Raw genomic sequence first — 21,822 nt, 5'->3', positions numbered from 1 at the left:
CAGTTTTCAGGAATAAGTTTCAATTTGGCAATTCAAAATTGGTCCGTCATGTCAGCTACTATTGTCCATGTTTAATGCTGTCCAACAATTAAGCCAAATAAATATATTATCCGAGAGTGAAAACAGCTGATCAGTCATGTGAATTATATGTTTTCTATTTCAAAACGTATTTGCCGAATACGTTTCGATATTTGTCAATATAGATCATATAGATGTGTACAGGCAGCAAAAAACAAGCTATGTCTCCGTATTTCACGGTCTGCTGTAATGCGTCCACTGCCATCTTGCTGACGTAGTCGTGACTGACAGCCAAGTGAAGTTTAAAAGGGTGGATTCCCATATCTGGTTGGAGGATGGGTTGAACAAGCAGCGGACTTTAAACCAAGAGAGCGGGGTTCGTGTCCCGTGTGAAACCAAAAGTAAACCACTTTTAACTTAAGTTACGTGAATCACATTTTTTGAACGTAATTTATGTAAACAACGTAATTTGCAGCAGTCACGTAACCCTTGCATTAACACACATTTATTTGTCTTTTATAACGCCTTACCAGAAGTTTTTGCCCTAAACCTAGGTCAGTGGTTTTAAAACATAAATCCACAGAAACTGGACCGTACATGTGTGCTATTTTTAGAATGCGGCGTTGTACCACGAGCCGCGATACGTACCTACATGCCATAATTTGTGGAACTGACACACAACCTCTCTGCCGTTTATGTTGGAGAACGTGTTGGATATGTAGGCCATCAACTCTTTTCGACAAACGCAAAAGCCACCTCAAGAGAGCATTAATACTCTTTGAGCAATCAAAGATATTTTATTAAAATTTCTGCTGTTTCTATTCAGCTTTTCTAATGTGATTTTTTAAAATTTGAGTCATTTGAGTCACTCCTATTCTTCTTAACTTCTTAAATTTTGCATTTCAGATAAAAAAATCTAATATTCATGTGTCTCAAACACTCGCACATTAAGCTTACATTCTAGATACTAGAAGTTGAATGACATCACTGTGTTTACAGCCTTTTGGGGGGTTTCCACAAGTAAAATGTGAGGGATGACGTATGTGTGTCTACCATAAACATCCTTTGTTTTCCTTCCATTCTCTCTTTTCTCTCCCCTCCCACATCTCACTGTTCATTACTGACATCACTCGCAGCTGCAAGTCATTTATTAGTCCCCCATCAGTCGCTCATTTGCTAGCTGCTGGATTCCAGACAGCACATTATTGAGAGGAAATTCTGTTCAATTAACGACCCATGAATTTCGGCTCTTGTGCTCCACGTGATGGACACCATGAGGTCTTCTAACGATCAAGATGACTGAGATGTTGTGTCAGTCACATTGCTGACTGTGTATTTTGAACAAAATCAAGTGGGATTTATTGTTGACATGCATTTCGATGGATGTCTTGCACCCACATTAACCAAAAATATCAAATTTTGTGCGAACCTTTAGTTGTATCATTTCATTTTATAGCATCCCTGCCTGTTAAAATAACCCTCAGGCCTGCTTAAAACATGGATTTGGTTTTAAAATTTCTGAACTGCTCAAGATATGCTTTAGTTTATGTTTAATTTATATTTTACAAAGCCATTATAATGTCAGTTTAATAAAAAATTGATTGGCTGCGTGCTACTTTGTAGGGCCCCAGGACACTTAATCTCTTAAGCACACCATAATCCATACACATGCAAATAAAATGAATAAATAGATAAACTGGGGACATTATGCAATATCAAGAGCTGTTGAGATTTGCAGATGTCTGGAACTGGAGCATTTTCCAGCAAAAAGTCTCTTTGCGCCTTAATTTTTAAAATGTACTCATCCTTTTTTTCCTCTTTTTTTTGCATAGAATATGCAATGAACAAAGTTAGCTGCTACTGTACTGTTTAGATAAATGCCTTTTTCCTTATGCTGGTTGCTATACAGCAGCAGCTGTAACAAAGCAATTTCACCCCGGGGATTAATAAAGTTTTTCTGATTCTGATTCTGAATTTTCTCTGAGCTAAACTGCTGCAATGCAAACAAACAAACAAATCAACAGTGATATCTTAATATCATGGGACCTCCATCTTGCTTTTATGCTCTTATGCAAAGCATGTAGGTCACCTTTGAACAATAGACAATACAATTATCAAGAGATGAAATCTATATTATGTAACATACTTCTAGTGAATCACCAAAAAAAAGCTGCTGTAGGTCTGTGCCTGTGTGTGTTTGTGTATGTGTGTGTGTGTGTGTGTGCGTGTGTGTGTGTGTGTGTGTGTGTGTGCGCGCACTGTTTATCTGTTTATCTGTGTGAAAACCTAAACTCCGTAAGCTGTTTTCTCCTCTTTGTTTCCTGCTGTTTCACAGACACAGCTAGAAGCTATGGCCCCCATACTGCTTTTATTATCTCTGTCTTCTCAGTCACTCGCTCCCTCTCTCCGTCTCATCCTCTCCCTTTCTTTTCTTTTCTTCCTTTCTCTTACTCTTCTCCACTCCATGCTGTTTTGTGCTCTACTCTAATTTCCACTGGCTGAAATTGGAGAGAGCAGAGGTAGATAAAACCTGAGCTGGAGAAAGCAGGGGATGATGGAGGGATGCTGATGGAGGGTGCCTTTGAGAGGGCTGGAAAGGCCAACAGATATCAAGGAGACACACTGAGGAGAAAGATGATATGAATCCTGCTGAGCGGTTTTCTTTCTCGCTCCTCCCGCTCTCTTTCTTCCTGTGTTTCTCATCTCTTTGCCTTTTTACACGAAAAGGAAATTCAGCTTGAAACACAATGCTTGTTTGAACCTGGGGGATGAAAATAAAATAGAAAAATTAAAATGTAAATAAAAAAAGTAGAACATGCAAAAGTTAGGGCATAAGCAAGTCTCAAACTGTTGTGTCTGGCACCAAAATATAGAGAGTAGAATAGAGTAATGAATGATTAGATGATCCCAATGATTATTAAAGAAGATTGAATTAAAGGAGGCAAAAACAAAATGACAAAAATATTTTGTTTTTTATATCAAAGACTCAAACTAACACTTGCACTTTATAAAAAGTGAATAAGGCATCACATTTTGTAAATTTTGGTCCCAATCAAAGTAAAACAGATGATAAATCAGGGTATGCTTTAGGGCGTGGCATCCTTGTGATTGACCAAAAATACATTTCTCTCAAAACGTAATTGAGAATGCAGTTTTGTTCTATGGGAATGTCATTTTTAGGGGACAGGGTTGATACAAACACAATCCACCCCAGACATGGGGCAAAAGGCATTATTGTCTGTGCTTTATTCCCACTTTCGAATTACATTTTTATATTGCTAATAAAAAGTGACACTCTTTATAAGGTGTTTTGAAAATCATGTTATCTGCATAGTGGATGGAAAGTGTAGCTATGTGAGCTTCATGACAGCTCCATAAATTACTTGGACTGTCGTCACATGGAGCCTCATCTGCGGCGGGAAAGCCAGGTGAAGGTCACAGTTAAGCATGGGTGGGGGGGCAGCAGGGAGGCCTAGAGGGTTACTGAGGTCAGCTTCCAACTGGGGGGAACAGGCTTGATTCCCTAAACAGCTCCATTACCTGTCACAGTATCCTTGACAAACATAGCTAACTCAACCTACCACGCCAGCCAGCCCCTCCCTACACATCAGGCAAAGCTGAAAAGGAACATTTAATAAAGTACTTAAAACAAGAAAAGCAACCCGCCCTCCTCCAGAGAGGCACTTTAATACTGTAGCCTTATTAACAGCGACATTTGCTTAAACATGCCTACCATATCTTCATCTGAATTAATGTGACTTAAGGTGAGAACCGGCATAATTTGTCCAGATTGCATATCTTATTGTGAAGGGCATTTCCAGTGTTTTCTTAAGCAACGTGCGTACGACCCCAGTATATCTCCATTAGCCTTGAAGAGCGCTAACGACATATTGTGTACCAGGTTACTTACTTTGTCTCCATTAGCCAAAGTGTGAATGGTTATTAGTCTGCTAGCACTGACCTGTGACTTCACACCTACACATGCACGCACACACATACATTATTGGCACACACAGTATTGGCTTGCGTGATTTGTGACCTCTTTCCCTCCTTTGCTGCCATCTCACTCGTATTGATTTCCTCTCGTCTTTTCCTTTCGTCTCTCCTGCTTTCTCTCCCTCCTAATGTTTCTCTTCTCCACTCTCCCACTTTCTGGCATCACTCCCGCTCTCCTCTACCTTCTGTCCCCTTAGCTCTCTCACCTTTTTCCTCCTCCTCCCATCTCTTTTGCTCCATTTCTCTGTCCCTTTCTATCCACCTCTCCCTCTCTTATACCCAGATTGTTCGATTTGAATTATTAACAACCATCAAGATTTATAAAGGAGGTCAATTAACTTCTGTGTCGGTGACTCCTGATATGCAAGACCGCTCCGCGTTTGTGTCGGTATCAATTTTGTGCGTATGTACGGCCGTGTTTATTGGCTAATTGCGTGTTTTTGCTAAGCCTGAGAAAGATAATGTTTTATATTGTGTGAAATTGTACATGCGTGTATCTGAAAATGCAGTTGTGTTCGTTTGTTTGTTTGTGTGAGTGTTTGTGTATTTATGTGAAGCAGACTTTTTCTCATGTCCTGAAATGTCCTGGTTCACTGCCTCCTTAGAGCTACTAGAGGACACAAATGTGTACGCTCACTGACATTCACATGTACGTGTACTCACACACACACACACACACACACACACACAGACACGAAAGCGGTACTCAAACATGGACCAGGAGGGACTGTGATGATCAATCAATGTCAGAGCGAGAGCCATTAAGATACGTACACACACACACACACACACATTCACGTGTACTCACACAGTCTACTGTATGCCCTCAATTGGTCACAGACTGGTGACTCTGTTCTGTCAATGTCCTGCATGATTTCCCTCCGTAGGCAGAGAACTCAGTCAACCCCTGCTGTCTCCATTCCTCACAATGCCTCTCATTCTGTTGTCACTTCACTTCTTCAGTTTTATTTGTGTCTCCATCTTTTCTGTACAATTTTTATGTAGTCATTTAAAGAGAGCTCTCAGGTAATGTAACATGCCATGTCCTCAGATCTTCAGCTCTCACTGCATTTATGAGTAAACCGACTCAGCTATCAAACCGTGTGATCTTGGGTGTGCATATTTATGTTACAGTTGATCAATACTGTGCTTGCACACTGTGTATCTTGGGCCAGTTTCATGAAAAGAGACCGTAATTATACCTTTGTTCTACTTCAGATCAATGTCATGCAGTTCTATCTTAAGTAAAACTTATATGCAATGAGTTATGGGTGAATTAAGACCTTTTTGCAAACATAAAAAACATATGGCTGACCGAGCAACATCAAACCGCTCAGCTACATTAATTCCAGCAGAAAATATTTGACAGCTGTTACCTGTACAAGGACATTTTCTGGGAAAGTGTAAAACTACAAAAATCCTCCAGAAGCATCAAATCTGAGCACAGTGCAGAGCCGTAGCATATCTGTGGCGTCTTAATATGGCAGCACTCAGTAGTTCTACTAACTCGTCAGTCTTTTGTCCTCGAGGAAATGAAAATGACTCACCGTCCTCACTGAAACTCTTTTCTTTCCGATTACTTGCGCCACAGTAATTTTGGCAAATTATGGGCTCTGTTTTCCTCTTTTGTTATCATTTGGTGCCACTGGTCAGCAGGTGTCTGATTGTCACCATGGAAACATGGCTCTTTGTCCTGACTTAGCCTGAAAGGGACACTTTAAATAATACTTTCAAGCTCTGCATTGGGAAAATTAAGACTGCAACAGACTTTAATATCTTATTTCTATGCTTATTAAATGTCTCATGTTCCTTGTATGGAACCATCTAAATTTATAATGTATGTATGTATTGAGTGGTAATGTTTTACAACCTACTTTTTTCTTTAAATTTGTATCCCATCTGTATGTATTCACAATCATGTCTATTAGCCTTTGAGCAGCGTGCAAAGCAAGTAAAGCTTTATTTATATTTAAAATATATTCATATTTCTAACTGTGTATTAAAAGGTGCTTCACACACACAGGTAAAATATAATGAATACAGTAAAAAATATATATTACAATAAAACGCGGCATGGAAATAGACAGACCAATGTAAAGTCTATAAAGATGGGTTTCTAAAAGTTGCTTAAAACAGTCAAAATATTCATCAAAACAGATTTTGGAAGATACAAATCAGACATACTGAATTTCCTCTTATTAATTAAACACCATCAAACTTTTAAGATTTACACAAACATTTTTATTTATTTATTTAGAATGGCATTCCCCGATCTCTACTTTATTTTTTTTTATTTTTTTTAAAGCAATGACCATGGGAAGGGAGCAGCAGTAGCTGTTAAAATGCTTATGGTGGAGCTATAAAACCTGAATGAATCCCTGTGGGGAAATTGTGTTTTCACGTGAAGCTCCTCCACAGGTGGGAGGTCAAAGCACCGGGCCACTCACTGAACAACATCCCTGGAGCTGCTCACACACAGATGTGCGCGAAAATAGAGGCAAAGGCTTATATGTGTTGATACTTCTTTACATACAGTGTAGAAAACAAGAATATAATGTCAGTTCAATAGCTCTGTTTCACTGAAAATTGAACCTCATGCACCTCACAGATGTTTGTTACAGCGCGGTTGGTGTTATTTTGTCCGCCCCCTGGATGCATTCTGACCTCGTGCCTTTGTCTTTTGTCAACCTCTCTCCCTCTGTGGCTCTGATGAAATAATAATAGCCGGTGTTGACTTTTTCTCTATCCTCTGTTTCTTTTCCCTAAAGGCCTGTCTGTTTGACCTGTCACTGATCACATTTAAACACCACAAAGCCTTTGAGTGCTTCCCCCCTGTTTCCTTATCTCTTTCCATTTCTAAACCATTTAGCCTCAAAACCCCGATCTCTGTTTTTACGTCTGTCCCTGACTCACTGGCCTTCTTTCATATGTATTTCACTCTAACTTTTTCTATCCGTTGGATTCAAAGAACTCAAGACTTTATTAATTTGTCTGTGCTGTTGCTGTTTTCTGTTTGTTTCCTTCATTTATGTATTACTTGTGTGAGGAGATAGTGAAAAAGAGGGAAAGTTAATAAATATATGAAAACAAAATAGACCTAAAAAGTGAGTGGGTTTAACAGCTATAGGGGAATATTACGAAATGCATTTTTAGCTTCTAATTGATGACATGGTCATTTATTTCCCACTGCATTGTCCGAGTCACATTATGCAAACATTGAATCAGATAGTCGGAACTGAAATTAATTGCCATATGTAACAACACAAAGATGTTTGTAAATGTTTCTAATTAAGAACAAATCCAGTTAATTACAACAAGCCCATTAGTTTTGTTGACAATGTGTAGATTAAGTAATTGACTCAGCATCTATCTGCTTTTTGTTAGACTGGTGTAAATCCATTTTTGGAAAACATGCTTTTCCGCTTTCCTTATCACTTCTATGGAAAAGCTGCTTATCATCATCTGTTTTCTCCTCCAACATTTCTCCAGATTTGATAACATGAAAAACACACATCACTCTAATTCATCCTTAGACAAACACAGTTAGAGCCTTTTTAAACAAAAGTCTCCAAACGAAAAAAGTTTTCTTGTATAATCTGGGTTTTATTTATGCAGTTGCTATTGGTGATGACATGTTATCATGATGACAGTTATGGATGAGGCAGTTGTGCAGACAATGGAGTAATGTCAAGCAACATGAAAATCATGAATCTTACAGTATTTGGATGTTATTATCCAAACCTTTCTGTTGTACATATACATTTTCCAAACCTACTCTCGTATGAATTTTGTTGCAGGAAAAGAAACCTACAGGTTGTGTGAACTTGTGCTTGCATCACTTTTGAGGTACATCTTTTGACAAACAGCTACTATATAAACCCACAGAGATGGGAGATCATTCAATATGTCTGCTCTGCAGCCTGTATTTTTTTGTGCATGTTTACCCCAAGTTCCCATTTGTCAGATAAAAAAGTCCAGACCTGACAAAGCACATTCACCTACAACTTGTACTTTCACTCCCCAGCTGACAAGTAAACTTTGTTATAAGAATTGACACTTTAGGACTAAGAGAAATATTCAGGGGTTGTGCGTAGTTTTGTGATTGATAGAAATGTTTGTGACAGTATCCACTCGTCTTGATACTCGTCTTCCATTTTTCATCTACTTCTTTCCCCTCACCTCCTTCAGCTGACAGCAGTGGTTTTGTTGATGTGAAGCACTGTCATGCTACAGAGACCCAGAATTCCACGCTTGTCTTCTCATAAGAGAATGATGTGAATGCTCTAAGCACTGTATCTAAACAAAATAAGACACCGAGTGATCTGGGACTTTTTAAGCCTCAGGTAATTCCACAGCTCTCTGCCCGGCAACATGGGCTTTGTGAGCTTCACATTAGCAAACAATGGAAGTAACTGGGGCTTTACCAGTTTCAACAGCGCAAATGCAAATCCAGTGACATCTATCTTTATTTTCTTTATGTACAGCCCCACTTTTGTGTTTGCTTGACATATTTTTGTGTTGACATGACACTGAAGGGGGATCAGGGACAGGGGAATCAGGGAGGATGTAGATAGGTGTAAATTTGTGATCTGCTGCAGATTTGTGTTGTCAGAAGTTTGGCTTACTTATTTTTTCTGTTATGAATTTTCCAACTTACTTTTCATCCCCAGCTGACATGAAAACACACAGATGACACTGAAGGATGAAACATTATATTTAACTGAATGGCGTCATTTCTAGCATCAAATTACAGTCATTTTCATTTAAACACAATGGAACAGCAAAGTTTTCAACACAGGAAAAAAAAACAATCTCCACAAAGTCGGATGTGTTTAAGTTGCATCATTAACCTCCAACATTAGTACTTCATATTAGAATCATTGGTGTCATGCAGTGCTTTTGGTTTCCTTGTTTTTGGCTGAAGCCTTAGAACTGATGACACAGTGAGAGAACAAATATGTCAGAGTTTCACAAATAGTGGAAACCAACATATTTCTTCCAGTTTATTTCAGTCCCAGCTTTGAGACTTTGGATTTAAGTATATTGGATACACAGATGTGTTGCCAAGAGGAATGATGTTCCAGTTCATCTCTGCTCTGCTTTCACAGCGATGCCTCCTGCACCCTGTGTGAAGTCTTTGCTCATGCGCACCACCTCATTAGAAACCTAGTAACATACATGTCCAAGAAATCATGTTTTCTCACAGAAAGATCAAAGATCTAGCTGCGTTTACAAGTTTTCTCTAACTCCTAATTGACGAAGCAGGATGTCTAGACAATGTTAAAGAAAATCAGGTTACTGATTGCTGATCAGGTTTCTGACGCTGCCAGTTAGAGGATTACTTCAGTGAAAGTTGACTCTTCTGGCAGCTCATCCTTCCTTGCCATTTTGGCCTTTCATCCACACTGAGCCAGCAGTGTCAGATTGGTGTATCTTTCTGGCTTCAGCCTCACTGAGAAATTGAACACATTTCATCATTACACTCATTGATTTCCCCTGCTGTGAAACCAACTCGCCTCTCCCTGATGCTCTGTGTTTCACTCTATATATGTCCTGTTCTTGTTTTGTTTTCTGTCTTTCTGTCTGTTTTCTCATATCCCTGTAACCCTCTCTGCTCTATTGTGTCCTCCAACTATTATCTCCCTGTTTCAATATACGCAATACCTTGCAACACATCCCAGCTCACCTCTTATTGACACTGACATCCCTAACTCTTCTCCTTTACAATATATATTGTTAGATGAGTCTGGTCAATCTCCCATTCAGACTGATTCTTAGACGGCCAAATCCAAGGCCAAGTCAATCAGCAGGTTTGATAGTATCACTGATGTCCAGCACAACTCATAAACTCAGATCAAACTGTCAAACCATATGAATCAAGTTTTTGTTACTACGTTGCCCATTTCTTGCCTCAAATAATTTTAGAAACATACTTTAGTCATTTAAGAAAAAACTTTATTTTTTAGAAATTATCATTTTAAGGGTGAAGTTTTCCTTTAAAAACCAACAGTTTTATATGGTAAGCTGTAAATATCATTACCTGGTTGCTTAGTTTATGAATGAGAGGCATGATCAGCGACTTCACTCCACACTGTGTTGGACAGATAATACTGGAAACTCAGCCATTGCTTTGTGTTAGCTCTACACTCATTGGAACCGCTTCCAAGCAAGCAAGTTTAAATAACTTTGAGTGAAAGGGTTATCTGTAAAGCTTAAGGTAGCTTATTTACGAAGGCGTGCTACATAAGTGCAACACAAAGCTCATGTAAAAGTTATCTGGCACAGCTTTCTTCAGTCTGCTGCTGGGAGAAATCATCCTCTGGTGCAATGCCAGTGAGTTTCAGTTTTTCAGTGTGAATACCTGAGGTGCTGCCACTCTCCTTCATGCTGCAGTATTGTTCTCTCTTCTCAAGACTTATATCTGTAGTTTGACTGCAATGAACTCATTCTTAACTTCTGATTTCTTTTCTCATTTGCCATCTTTAATGAAGAAAAAAGTACAAATCACCTTTGCTACATATCTCTGTATACCATGTAATACTTGAACTGCTCTGGTGATTTTTTAAATAATATTTTGCTGCTAATAGTTTTTGATGTTCGGCTTAATAAGCCATATAGGCAATGATGCAGAAGCTCTTATGCATATGTTTTCCATTTATTTGTCTTCGGCACAAGCTTGCTCCTCAACTCTTACTGTGGTGCTAAATCCCACAGCCCCACTCATGTCCCATCCCACATGTTTTCTTTGCATTTCTTTGAGTCAATTTGCCATAACTAGCTCGCTGGCTCATTTCAACCATTCCCTTTAATTGCCTCATTCCCTCATTACTTCGGCAGTAGCATGCCCACTGGTGTCACCTTCTCCCCGTCTCTTTTGTCCTTCTTGTCCGCACGCTGAGTTTTTTGCTCATTGCAACTGCCTTCCAACTCGTTGTCCCAGCTTTAGTCCTGGGTTGCTTGCTGGCTATAATTGCCACTTAAGCTGCCATTTTCTTAGCCTCTTCCTCTCTCGCTGTGTCCCTTGCCCATTTTGTTTTAAGCTGCGAAGCGATAACAATCTCCCTTGTTTGCTAGTTTGCTTGAGCGCTGGTATTCACACTAGTTTTTTATACCGTCTTTGCTCTTTGCCCTTATAGCTTTCTCCCCCTCACTGGCTATTATCCCTTGTTGTGCCAGCAGCACCTTCCACAAGCTTTTTACTCTCTGCCTTACTTTCCTCTTTGCCCTTTGTGCCATCACTGCTATTTGAATTGCCATCTTCCCTCTTTTACTTTTCATCTTTTCCATCTTGGTGTCCCTTCTTATCAATCATAAGGTTTTTTTTTCTAACTCAAAACCCATGTCTCCCCATCTTCCAGCCAACTTGCACATAAACTTTTGTTGCCTTTCTTACTCTTTGGCCCCATGGGTTTCTCTTCAATTCTCTTGCCGGCCATTAATGGCCTTTGGTCCGACACAATTCTGCTCTGTGGATTTCACTTTATGCCTTCCTCTCTGTCCCCTTTGCCTTTATGCTGGCATGCTTACTTTAACTGTCTCTCAATTCCTTTGGTGGCAGGAACTTACTGAGAGTCTTCATAAGTAATAGGCCCAAGTCAGATTTGTGTAGCTCCATAGAGATTGTTGCTTGGGTCTTTGTATAACTGCTGAACCTGAAATAAACTGCCTAGATCTTTCTCACAGCTTTTTGCCCATCTGCTCCCAAGTCCCCACATACTTTTACCTAAAACCCATTTTTATCTCCTTTCGCTTTTCCTTTCCGTTTCACATTTCATTGCCCTCTTCCACCTCTTATTCTGTCATCCTCTCTCTTCCTCTCACTGTGCCTCTGTCATGTTGCTCTCCATTACATCTACCACTCTACCGTTTCCTTCATTTTCCTCTTCTTTTTTATTCCTACTTTGTGAGCATAACATTTTCTTTTCTTTCATCAGTCCCTCCTTCTTTGTTATTCATTATTCCTTTTCTTTGTTATGCGTTTCCAGTCTCCTCTCTGCTTGTGCAAATGTGTCGTACCTGACTCTTTCCTATGTCTCCCATGTTTTCATCCCTTGCGCCTCATTTCCTGTTTTCCTCTGCAGTCCTCTATCTGTGCTCCCTTACAGTCCTATCACTTGGGTGCAGTTATTTTAAACTTCACACTTATTCTTCACATGGAGCTGCTTTCAAAACACCAGAGAAAAGAGGGAACAAAAGAACGGACTGAGATAAGTGCTAAGAAGTGCAAAGAAACAATCTCACAAAGTTTACATTAAATCCGGAGTGACTCTATTCAGTAGAATAACTTGGGTTTGTAAACAAGCAGCAGATACTGTATGATTATCCTTCGCTTCTATTTACTTGCTAAGATATTTACTGTGCCCCGCTTTGGCTTTTGCTTTTCTTAAGCTAACATAAAAACCCATATCACCAGAGTACATTCTTAAATAGACTTTAGCTATTGCTTTTTCTTGAGTATCAGTGGCTCACTGAGAAACTGGAAGTCGTGACGCATTTACTCTTTGAGACAGTCTTCTTTAGCTTGAATCTAAATCTCAACTGATATTGCAAGTGATTCAAAAGTGCTTCTCCTTTCTTCTGCAGGTCTGGTCGTAAGAGAAGCCAGTATAGAAATTACACGGCAGCAGGTGGAGGAGCTGTTTGGTCCTGAAGATTACTGGTGTCAGTGCGTGGCCTGGAGCTCCGCTGGAACCACCAAAAGCCGCAAGGCACACGTCCGCATTGCATGTGAGTACACATACAGTATGTGAAGTTTAAAGACTAGAGGGTACTGGTCACACATGAGTAAGCATGGAGAGTGTGGGGGAGTTCATTGTTTGTACACACACACAAATAAGGGTTAATAGTTAACAATTTTACATGAATATGAGATGTCTTCTTTTCTTCCCAGAAATGAAAAATAAATAAGCACACACACAGGCAATCCTACATGCTCCTACATTGCATTATCAAAACTGGCCAGCTGTCTTTGTGATAGATACCTGTTAAATGAGTGATTGCTGTCAGTGCTTAATACATATTATTTCCTATGACAGCTTCACATTAAAAGCCACCCTGTGTTTCGCCAGTTGAATGCTTTTAATCTGAACCATCAGCAGTAATGTTTCTTTAAGCAGTGATTTAATAGACCTCACGCGTGCATCCCTTTGATGAATAAGTAAAGTAAGTTAATAGCTTAAATATTCCACTATATTCATTCTGCAGAGGCGCACAGCTGTAAGTCCATGAATGAGGCAAGTGTTTGTGGTTAGTTCACGTCTTTAGCAGACAATCTACCAGACAAGCTACCTAAACAGCTAAAGTCAGTTGAACAGGTGAAGTGAAGATGATGTTGTTGGTAGCCTACCAGTTCGTACAAATGGGATTTGTAGTGAACAACACACCAACGTACTGATAGCTTCTGTGACTTTGGGGTGCTTTTAGCTGGGCTAAACCAGAGAATATTTGATTAAAAGAGATCAATGATGCTGCTCTGCCCTCAGTATTCTCTGAGAAGTTTGCTGGAAAAGGGATGCGTTATATGTGGAGTGAGCATTGTCCAGGAAATTGTCTTTTTATCTTCTATAGATGGTCAGCAACCGGTCATATGGTAACTTGGACTGATTCATTTGGTATGTAGTTTACACCCAAGTCCTAATTTTGTACTCTTAGCTCCTGATGTTCTTCACCAACATGCTGAACGGACTACAAACACAAAAGAAAAAACTTTTTTCCAGACCCTTAACGATTGGTTTTGCCCTGCATGATAAATGGTTAAGCAGCAACTTAGCTCTATAACCTCAGTCTACCATCAGTAGCTTCCTGTTATGGTCTGCTGAAGAATTTAATTTGACAACTGGGAGTCTGGCTATAAGGTCACCAAAAGAACAAACTAAACCAGAGCAGACTCAATATAACTCTAGCAGACAGTGTTACCAACACTGCATACACAGCGATCACATGGGGAAATCATTTTAGGATTGTTAGGCCCAAACAACAGTTTAGGGGAAAGAAAAAGGTTGAATCCTGTTGTGAGTGATGGTCACTTGACGGCTCTGCAGCAACTGTGTGGTGAGGGAGTTGAGATGTTTGATAGAAATCAGCTACAAAAAGCCTTGTTTGTTCTTTCAGTGTAAGCCTCATATAACAGAATGGATTGTTCCTTCAAAGCTCCTTTCACTGGCCTGAGAATTGAACCCACAACAGTAGTTTTCCAAGCGTCATTGCTCTGGTCAATCCAGCCATATAAGACAACTGGGACTCCTCTGAGTGCTCAGGTTATAGAAAGGTCAAGCAGAAAAGAAATACCAATAACAAAATCGACCCCACCTCCCAGCTTTACCTGGCGCACACTGACAGTGTGGCTCTGCTTGAGTGAACTCTCAAAAGGACAACTGGGGCCTTTGATAGAGTCCATTCAGCAGACACTCAGAACAAACTGCACACATCCCCATATGTAGTACTTTAACAGACAGTATCACTCTAACAGACACGCACCCTGGAAATGTAGTTTTCCCAGGTCGCTCTTATTCATGCTGCAGAAGGAAATCCATCATGTTGACCCTTGTTTTTCATTCAGGCTATTTCATTTGGCTGTAAATATGTCTCATATTTTCACTTTTGCAGGGCTTGGCTGCTTCATTTATTTATTTACGTACAGACTTGCACACTTGTAAGAATTTATTATTTCTTGTGTGCATTTTAAATGAAGCGAACATAAAAACACAGGACATATAATAAACGTAAATATATAATTATAGAAGTATAAAACTAACATTTTATGCATTACATTTACAGATCACACATTTCATAGTGCATAGGAAAACACTCTAGCAGGCTTATACACTTGTTCAGAGAGTAATTATATATTCTGTCAATTTCCACCTCGTAATTTAAATTGGCCGTGTATCAGATTATTTGAATATAGCAAGTATACACTTGCCATTCATAGAAAAATGAGCTGACTCAAGCTTACACAATATACAATACAGTGTTACATTTGTCGTACCACAGTGCCGCAGCATCATATTTCTCAGTTAATTTGGCTTGTGAGACCATTTGAATTTAGAACAGAGGCCCCCTACTCTCTGCATTGCTTTGGTATGTGAGGATGTTTTTCTGTCTGTCAGCAGAGAGTTAGTGACACAGTCAGAAATATCCTTCTAAGCTCCGCTAATAACATTCTCGAATGGAATGGGTGCTCCTCCGGGTGCAATGAAAGCTGGGTAATGTGCTGTTTTTGGCTGGTGTTCGGGCTGATACACGCTGAGAGACAGATGCAGGCGAGCCGACGTATACACGCTTCTGACATTCTCAGAGGTAAACACGTGAATGTAGACACCAGCAGCACAGAACTGCACATACTGAGAAACTGAAGGCTACATTGTTCAGTGGTTTCCCTTTTCAATGAGGTAGCTGATGCTTTACCATATGGCTGAGTGCATATCTAGGTACAAATGAGTGTGTTTTTATGTGAGAGAGATGATGTTTGTGTTTGCATCATTTTATCACTTACTTACTGTTAATGTAGTTTTTGCTGAAGCTTAATTTTTAACAGGTGAATAGGGTAATGTTTTTAACTTAAAGATATCACCATGAAACTTCCCAAGTTCATTTACTTTGACAATATTTTTTTGCATCACAAGTTTTCAGAAATTGTATGGTTAGATATGCAAATTAGGCATTAACTCATTCCATATGCACTAATTTGCATATATTTCCAGGACATAAAGCTGAACATTGGATAAAGCCATTAAAAACAAAATGTTGTATGAATCAGGGTATGAATGATATATAGACAAACTCCTCTGTAAAAAACTTAACAGAATATAGTTAAGAATAAATCTGTTAAGTTTGGCATCTGTAAGTGAAGCTGAAGTTGATATTTATGCCTCAGAGCATGACAAAATATTGAAAGTATAGTTATGACAATATAGAACATGTAAAACGTGGTTGCTTTCTAATGATGCCTGTGATGATCACTGTGCTACACACTGCAATAGAATGCAAACTTTTAGTGAATTTAGGAGAAATATGCAAAATAAAAGTAAAATAGTAGTAAAATATACACTGAAATCTATGTTTTGGATGTTTTCTTTCCACTGTTCTGAAAGAAGACATCAAAATTGATGAGTGCATGCAAAAATGATATTTTCGCCTTAATTAGGTAATAATCAGCAAGCAACATATTGTGTTATGTAAAAGCTCAAAGGTTTTAAAAAAAAAATCTACCCAACATTTCCCAGTAAGCAAGGAAGCACTTGTAATACGTTTAAGGTATTTCCATGATATTAATATGCACAATTATTGCCATGATAACAAATGCTTTGTTACTATGTCCACAGTTTCTTGGTAAGGAAATACTAATTAGCAGCTAACTTTCTAAAATATTCTAATAAATTACAACCAAATAATTGTAGAATTACATTATATTTTATGTTTTCAATAGGAATACATTGTTATATATCTGGTCTTATTTACATAATTAGAATTTTCATTCAAGGATTATAAATGGCAGAAAAGTATTCTACAATCATTCAAAATCCTTCTACACTGAATTTTCAAATAGTTTTACACTGTGTCAGCAGACTAGCATGCTGCCTATCTTGCATCATTTTCTCCCTGTTTTCAATCAACTTTCTTCACACAGGGTATATAGTATTTCACACACGGAAGACCTCTTCCGGAGGTTAGGTAGAGAGATGGTGATGGAGGATGCCTCTGAGAATGCTTGAAGGGCCAATAGATATCAGGGAGGAGAAAGATGATAGAATTTCTGCCTCTTGCTGGCATTACTCTCTTTGTCCGATCCCTCTTGTTCCTTCCTTTTTTCTTCGTAGTGTGTATTTTCCTTCTGACTTTGTCTGTCCCTCCGTCCTTCACTTTCTCTCTTTGCGTTATAACAGTGATTTTTCCCTTAACCAGATCTGATTACACTCAGCCCCCTCTTGCGATAACCTTTTACTTCAAATCGACCCAACCTCCTGACCTACCCCGCTTTCGGCTCCTATTTGGATCTACTGTTGTGATTAAAATGCTTCCTGGCAGCTAGAGCTTGCTGAGCAAAGTGTCTTTTCTACCGCACCATGCAATAGCAATTCAGCATTTCTCTCCCGCATTCCCATCTCCTCTTCCTACTCATTTTCTTCCTTACCCTCTCCCATTGTCTCTTCCTCTTTGATTTTTTTTCTCGCTTTGCTCATCATGTGCTTATTGTTTCATTTTCTCTTTTTTCTGCCTCAATCTTTCTCATTCTTCAGCATCTTCAGGCTGTTTTAATAACTGTAGAATTAACACTTGAAGGCATTATCTGAACATGCAGTTTGTTGCTGGGTAATGGCAATCAGTGTCGTGGCTGTAAAAGTGTCAAACACACAATCAGAGATATTAAATCTCTGAGTGATTTGTTGGTCTTTCGGAGCAGGGCACTTTAGCTTGAGTTATGGGTGTGCGCAGGCAGCTTAATTCAAGTTTATAAAGCAGGTGAGACAAACACGCACACACACACACACACACACTCTCACAGTTGCATTGCAGGCACGTAAACAGGGGTAAGCGAAACACAGACGCTTACATACACACAAACGTGCATGCAGTGCCTGTCATGCTCTTTGGCCCTGCAGCTAGCAGGTCAAGTCTTTCTCCTTCAATGGATTAGCAATGTGTCAAGGTCACACACACACAGGGACACACACAAGCACATACATGCATGCATAAACACCCAGAGACACACCAAATTTAAGATGATGGCAATTTGTTCTGCCACCTTCCACTGAGACATGTGTGTGCATAGCAATCAGGAGTCCAGACACTCAGGGACACAACAACCCAGGCAGCCACTTGTGTCAACTGGAAAATGTCTGTTAGTGAATTTCTCCTCTGTTTTGTTTATGATGCAAATGTCTCAGCTGCATGAATTTAGCTTTTTCTTCAATCATGGATGAATCAGACCAAGGAAAACAAGGCTCAACAGGGATTCCTTGTGTTAAAATTTAAACACTGATTAAAACCAAACTCTTCTCCAGTCATTTAGGCTTAATCCTGCATGTAGCTTACAACAACATGGGCAGTCATTTGTAACCGACTGACTGGAAACAACTGCAGAGTGACTAAACTCTGCAGGGCAGAAATCTAATTTCTCCAACAACCACAATCTCCATGATCTTTGACCTTTTTTTTGCATAAAACAGCATGCTTAGCAGTTTCATTAATACATAGTATAATTCAAACTGATATGAACCAAAAGATTCATGCTGTTTCTGCCTCCACACTCACTCTGACACTTTTGCCAACGCTGTCAGCAGAAAACCCTCAGTGTTTTTCTCTGGATGACATCATCAAGAGAGTTTTGGTTCCTGGCTCGGAGACAGACTTCATGATGGTCGCAAACACTGAATAAACATTTTTATAGTGAGAACCCATAGTGTGTGCACGTGTGTTTACATGTGTGGTTATGATGTCTCACCATCACAGTAAGCCACTAAGCTTTTTCCCAGATGTCAAGCACTGCTTCAGCGTACTCTAAGTGTTTAAGTGCTAAGCCACAGTTTTGATTTCACCACACTAAATTAATGACACTTTCCAAAGTCCAAGTGTCTGAAAAAGTACATCATCTATTTATCAGTCTACATTTTATACTTTTTTTTCATTAACATTGAGAGAGAAATGAAGGAGCCACTCTCACAGCATCAGAAGGGATTCTCATGCTTCATTGACCCACAAAGTCACTGAGGTGACTCCCAAAATCACATGTATTATTGAATTTTTGCCAAGTGATGCAAAAAAAATAGAAACGATAAAAGCTGCCTACCCCAGTTTGTATTAAACAAAGTGAGTAATGCATCACCAAGACTGGAATCAAAAATACATTTTCAGATGAAATCATGCTCAAATGAATGCTCTGATCTTTTTCACAAAGATATTGGTCAATTCCTAAATGTCTGCTTTTCCTAGTGTACAATTTCCAATTTATATCAAAGACATTTTATTGACAAGTATAAAAAAGACTCTAACAACTAATAGTCTAAAGGGAAGAATGCACCTTGATGATACAAATATGTTTTTATTGAAGATCTTAGGTGAATGCATTCATTCATTCAATTTGCTGTGCTTCAGAGTGCCGTTGCCTGTCTGTGGATTGAGTTGTTTACTTGCTCAGAACTTGACTGTGGATGGAAAGACCTTGTCTGATGTCTAGGGCTGATCACAGGTTGGGAAGTGTTGAAATGACAGGGTGGAGAGTTCAGTGAAAGAACTGGTCTGAGTGGAAAGAGACTCTCTAAAGTCACTTAGAGAAAATGACTCCCTATATAACCACACTGAAAATGACTGTGACACTCAAGGTCACCGTCAACCTTCAGCTCTTCCTACTTTTGATATTTTGGAGCTTTATTGGCTATTTTAAGACGTACATAGGAGTGCCCAAAAATTGAGGAGGAACCCTGCAATAAACTAACTCTTAAAGCACTACCTGTCAATACTAACAGCCCTATGGCCTTAGGATATATTCATGTTGTTGTGAAAAAGACAATTGTTTTGCATAAACAAGCTATTCCATGAAAGCCATTTCAAAACCTGTTTGATGAAAACAAAATTTGTTATCCAGCTAAATATGATATGCAGCATGTAATAAAATGTGTTACTCACATAATTTAAAGTCTTTCCCAAGGAGAAAGCAATTCAAATTCACCTCATTATTGTAATATACTCTAGCCGCTACAGCAGGAACGTTTTGTTTACAAAAAATGTTGTCATTTGATTTTTATCATTTAATACAAATGTCTTTTAATTACAAATCCATTTACATTTCCCTTCTTTCCTAGAGTTTATTAAATATTACCTTACCCTCTTGCATGCTTTATCACTTACATCATTACGTTTTTCTCGAAGCTAGAGGTCTGATTGTTTCCATTGCATGCCACCGTGTAGGAAATTGGATGTCCAAATTATCCTCTGTGAGACTTAAGAAGAGTACTCTGCTTGCTACTTTCTTCCCAAGCATCTCACATTGCTCTTTATTGCTTGAGCAGCTCCACCAGGGGAAAGCGTTATGATTTGGCATGGGTTGCATGCAGGCAGAGACACCCATTTTGGATAATTGCTCTGAAATGTGCTTATGTAGAGGTGCCTGAGGCAACAAACTCACCACAAACATAATAACAGTTTTAGTGGAGCAGTGGAAGAAGTTTTAGAGGAAAGAAGATGGAGAGAGGAAAGGAGGGAGGGAGACAAGGAAAGAGTTTATGCAAGAAAGGTCATTTTTGAATAGATGCTTACGCTGCTTTGTGTGTGTGTATATATAAGGGAGTTCACACTGAAGAACACTCTACAAGGTTGCCCTCTGTACTTTTCAACCCTAAGTTCTAAGTTGCTCAGTGAATTTATCTTTGCTTTTGTTATATTTATGAAGCTGGATGGCGTTATCTGCAGTTTGGGGAGTGAAGTGGGGTCAGTGGAATTGATAGGACACAGCTGTCCCTCCTCTCCTGTGCACATATTTCCCTTGGGCACATATTTGCACACATGCACAAAAACACACACCTTCCATTCATGTGAATACACGGTCCCCTGGTGTCAAGAACACAATGTCACTTTCCCGCTTTCTCTTAAACACGCACACTCTCAAAACCACTATTGTGACCAAACTGGCAAAAATGTAGTCTGTGATAGCCTGCTAGCTTAGCGCTATGTGTGCATGTGTGTGTGTGTTGTCTGTTCATCCCCGAGCGGTTTGCTTTAATCTCCTTTAATTTCATTCTCAATCTTTATGGAAATCAACTCTCACAACCAACTCCTCATTTCACCATCTCCCTTACTAATTAAGACCAGGAAATTGTTCCTGGAATTGGCTGGCATGAGAGAAGTGTGCCTCACCCCTCAATCACTTCCTCATTCTCTCCTCATGTTGCAGTTGTTATTTGCGTGTTTTGTTGCGGGAGTCTGTTCCTCTGTCCCACTGTTTGTGGTTGTTCTGTCTGCGTCGTGCCTGCTTGTTAGTCTCCATCTCCTGTGTGTATTCTCCTCTCTGTGACAGTATCTCACTGTCTCTATCATTCTCTCTTTTGTCTTCCACTATCTGTCCATGTACGTGTGTCTCTGTGTGCTGTATGGGTAGCCATGTGGTGGATTTAGGGCTAAAGCTTTGGGTGATTACTCCCATAATGAAGCATCATGCTCTGTTCAGGCTGTCATCCCCCACAGGGATCGACTGTATTATGAAGTTATCATTCAGCCTCAGCAATACTCTGTGTCCTCACATAACTCTCTTAACCAATATAGCTCTCCACAAGGAATCTGATAATGATTAGATTTATATTGCATGAAATTAAACCTTGCCGTTTAGGTGGGAAGATGATTTGTCAGTGGTGTATCTCCAGAAAGCAGACGGTACGATCACCTCTCATGCCTTGTTCACACATACAGATTCAAACATGGTCCTCTGCAGCTCTTCTCCTTCTGTTTCTTTACTTGCATAAAGAGAAGCTCTTAACTTCACAATATTTACCTCGCAATACACAGTAGTGTTATTATAACTGTATAATATGACAGTACAAGAATGCAGCACAGCAAGATAGTAGAAAACACATATATTGAACATTTTCCACACAATATGATTTGTAATTTCTGCAGTTGAAAGCACGGAAATCAACTCCCCATGTGAACACACTAACTTCTGTTGGACATTCATATTTTCACTATGGTCCCTTTCATTTCTCCAGTATGTCAGTCTGTCTGTGTGAATAGAGGAGAGAGTCATTTATGGTTACGAAATGATAAAATCAGCATGTGTGAAGTATTTTTTGATTCAAAGTTCTTCTACTTCTGTAGGCT

The 21,822-nt window shown here is 39.3% G+C and overlaps 1 protein-coding gene across 1 annotated transcript in view; it reads left to right on the top strand.

Moving 5' to 3' along the window:
• Positions 1-21,822, top strand: part of LOC131974369 (netrin receptor UNC5C-like) — a 204,740-nt gene that overhangs the window by 100,407 nt on the left and 82,511 nt on the right. Inside the window, exon 3 of the mRNA XM_059336650.1 lies at positions 12,598-12,741. Within this exon, the coding sequence (XP_059192633.1) occupies positions 12,598-12,741 (144 nt within the window). The remainder of the gene's footprint in view (positions 1-12,597; positions 12,742-21,822) is intronic.

This window comes from Centropristis striata, chromosome 7 (genome assembly GCF_030273125.1).
Source record: "Centropristis striata isolate RG_2023a ecotype Rhode Island chromosome 7, C.striata_1.0, whole genome shotgun sequence".
In the NCBI taxonomy this organism is placed as follows: Eukaryota; Metazoa; Chordata; class Actinopteri; order Perciformes; family Serranidae; genus Centropristis; species Centropristis striata.
Note: the sequence above shows the minus strand (reverse complement) of the source record. Positions and strands in the feature narration are given on the sequence as shown.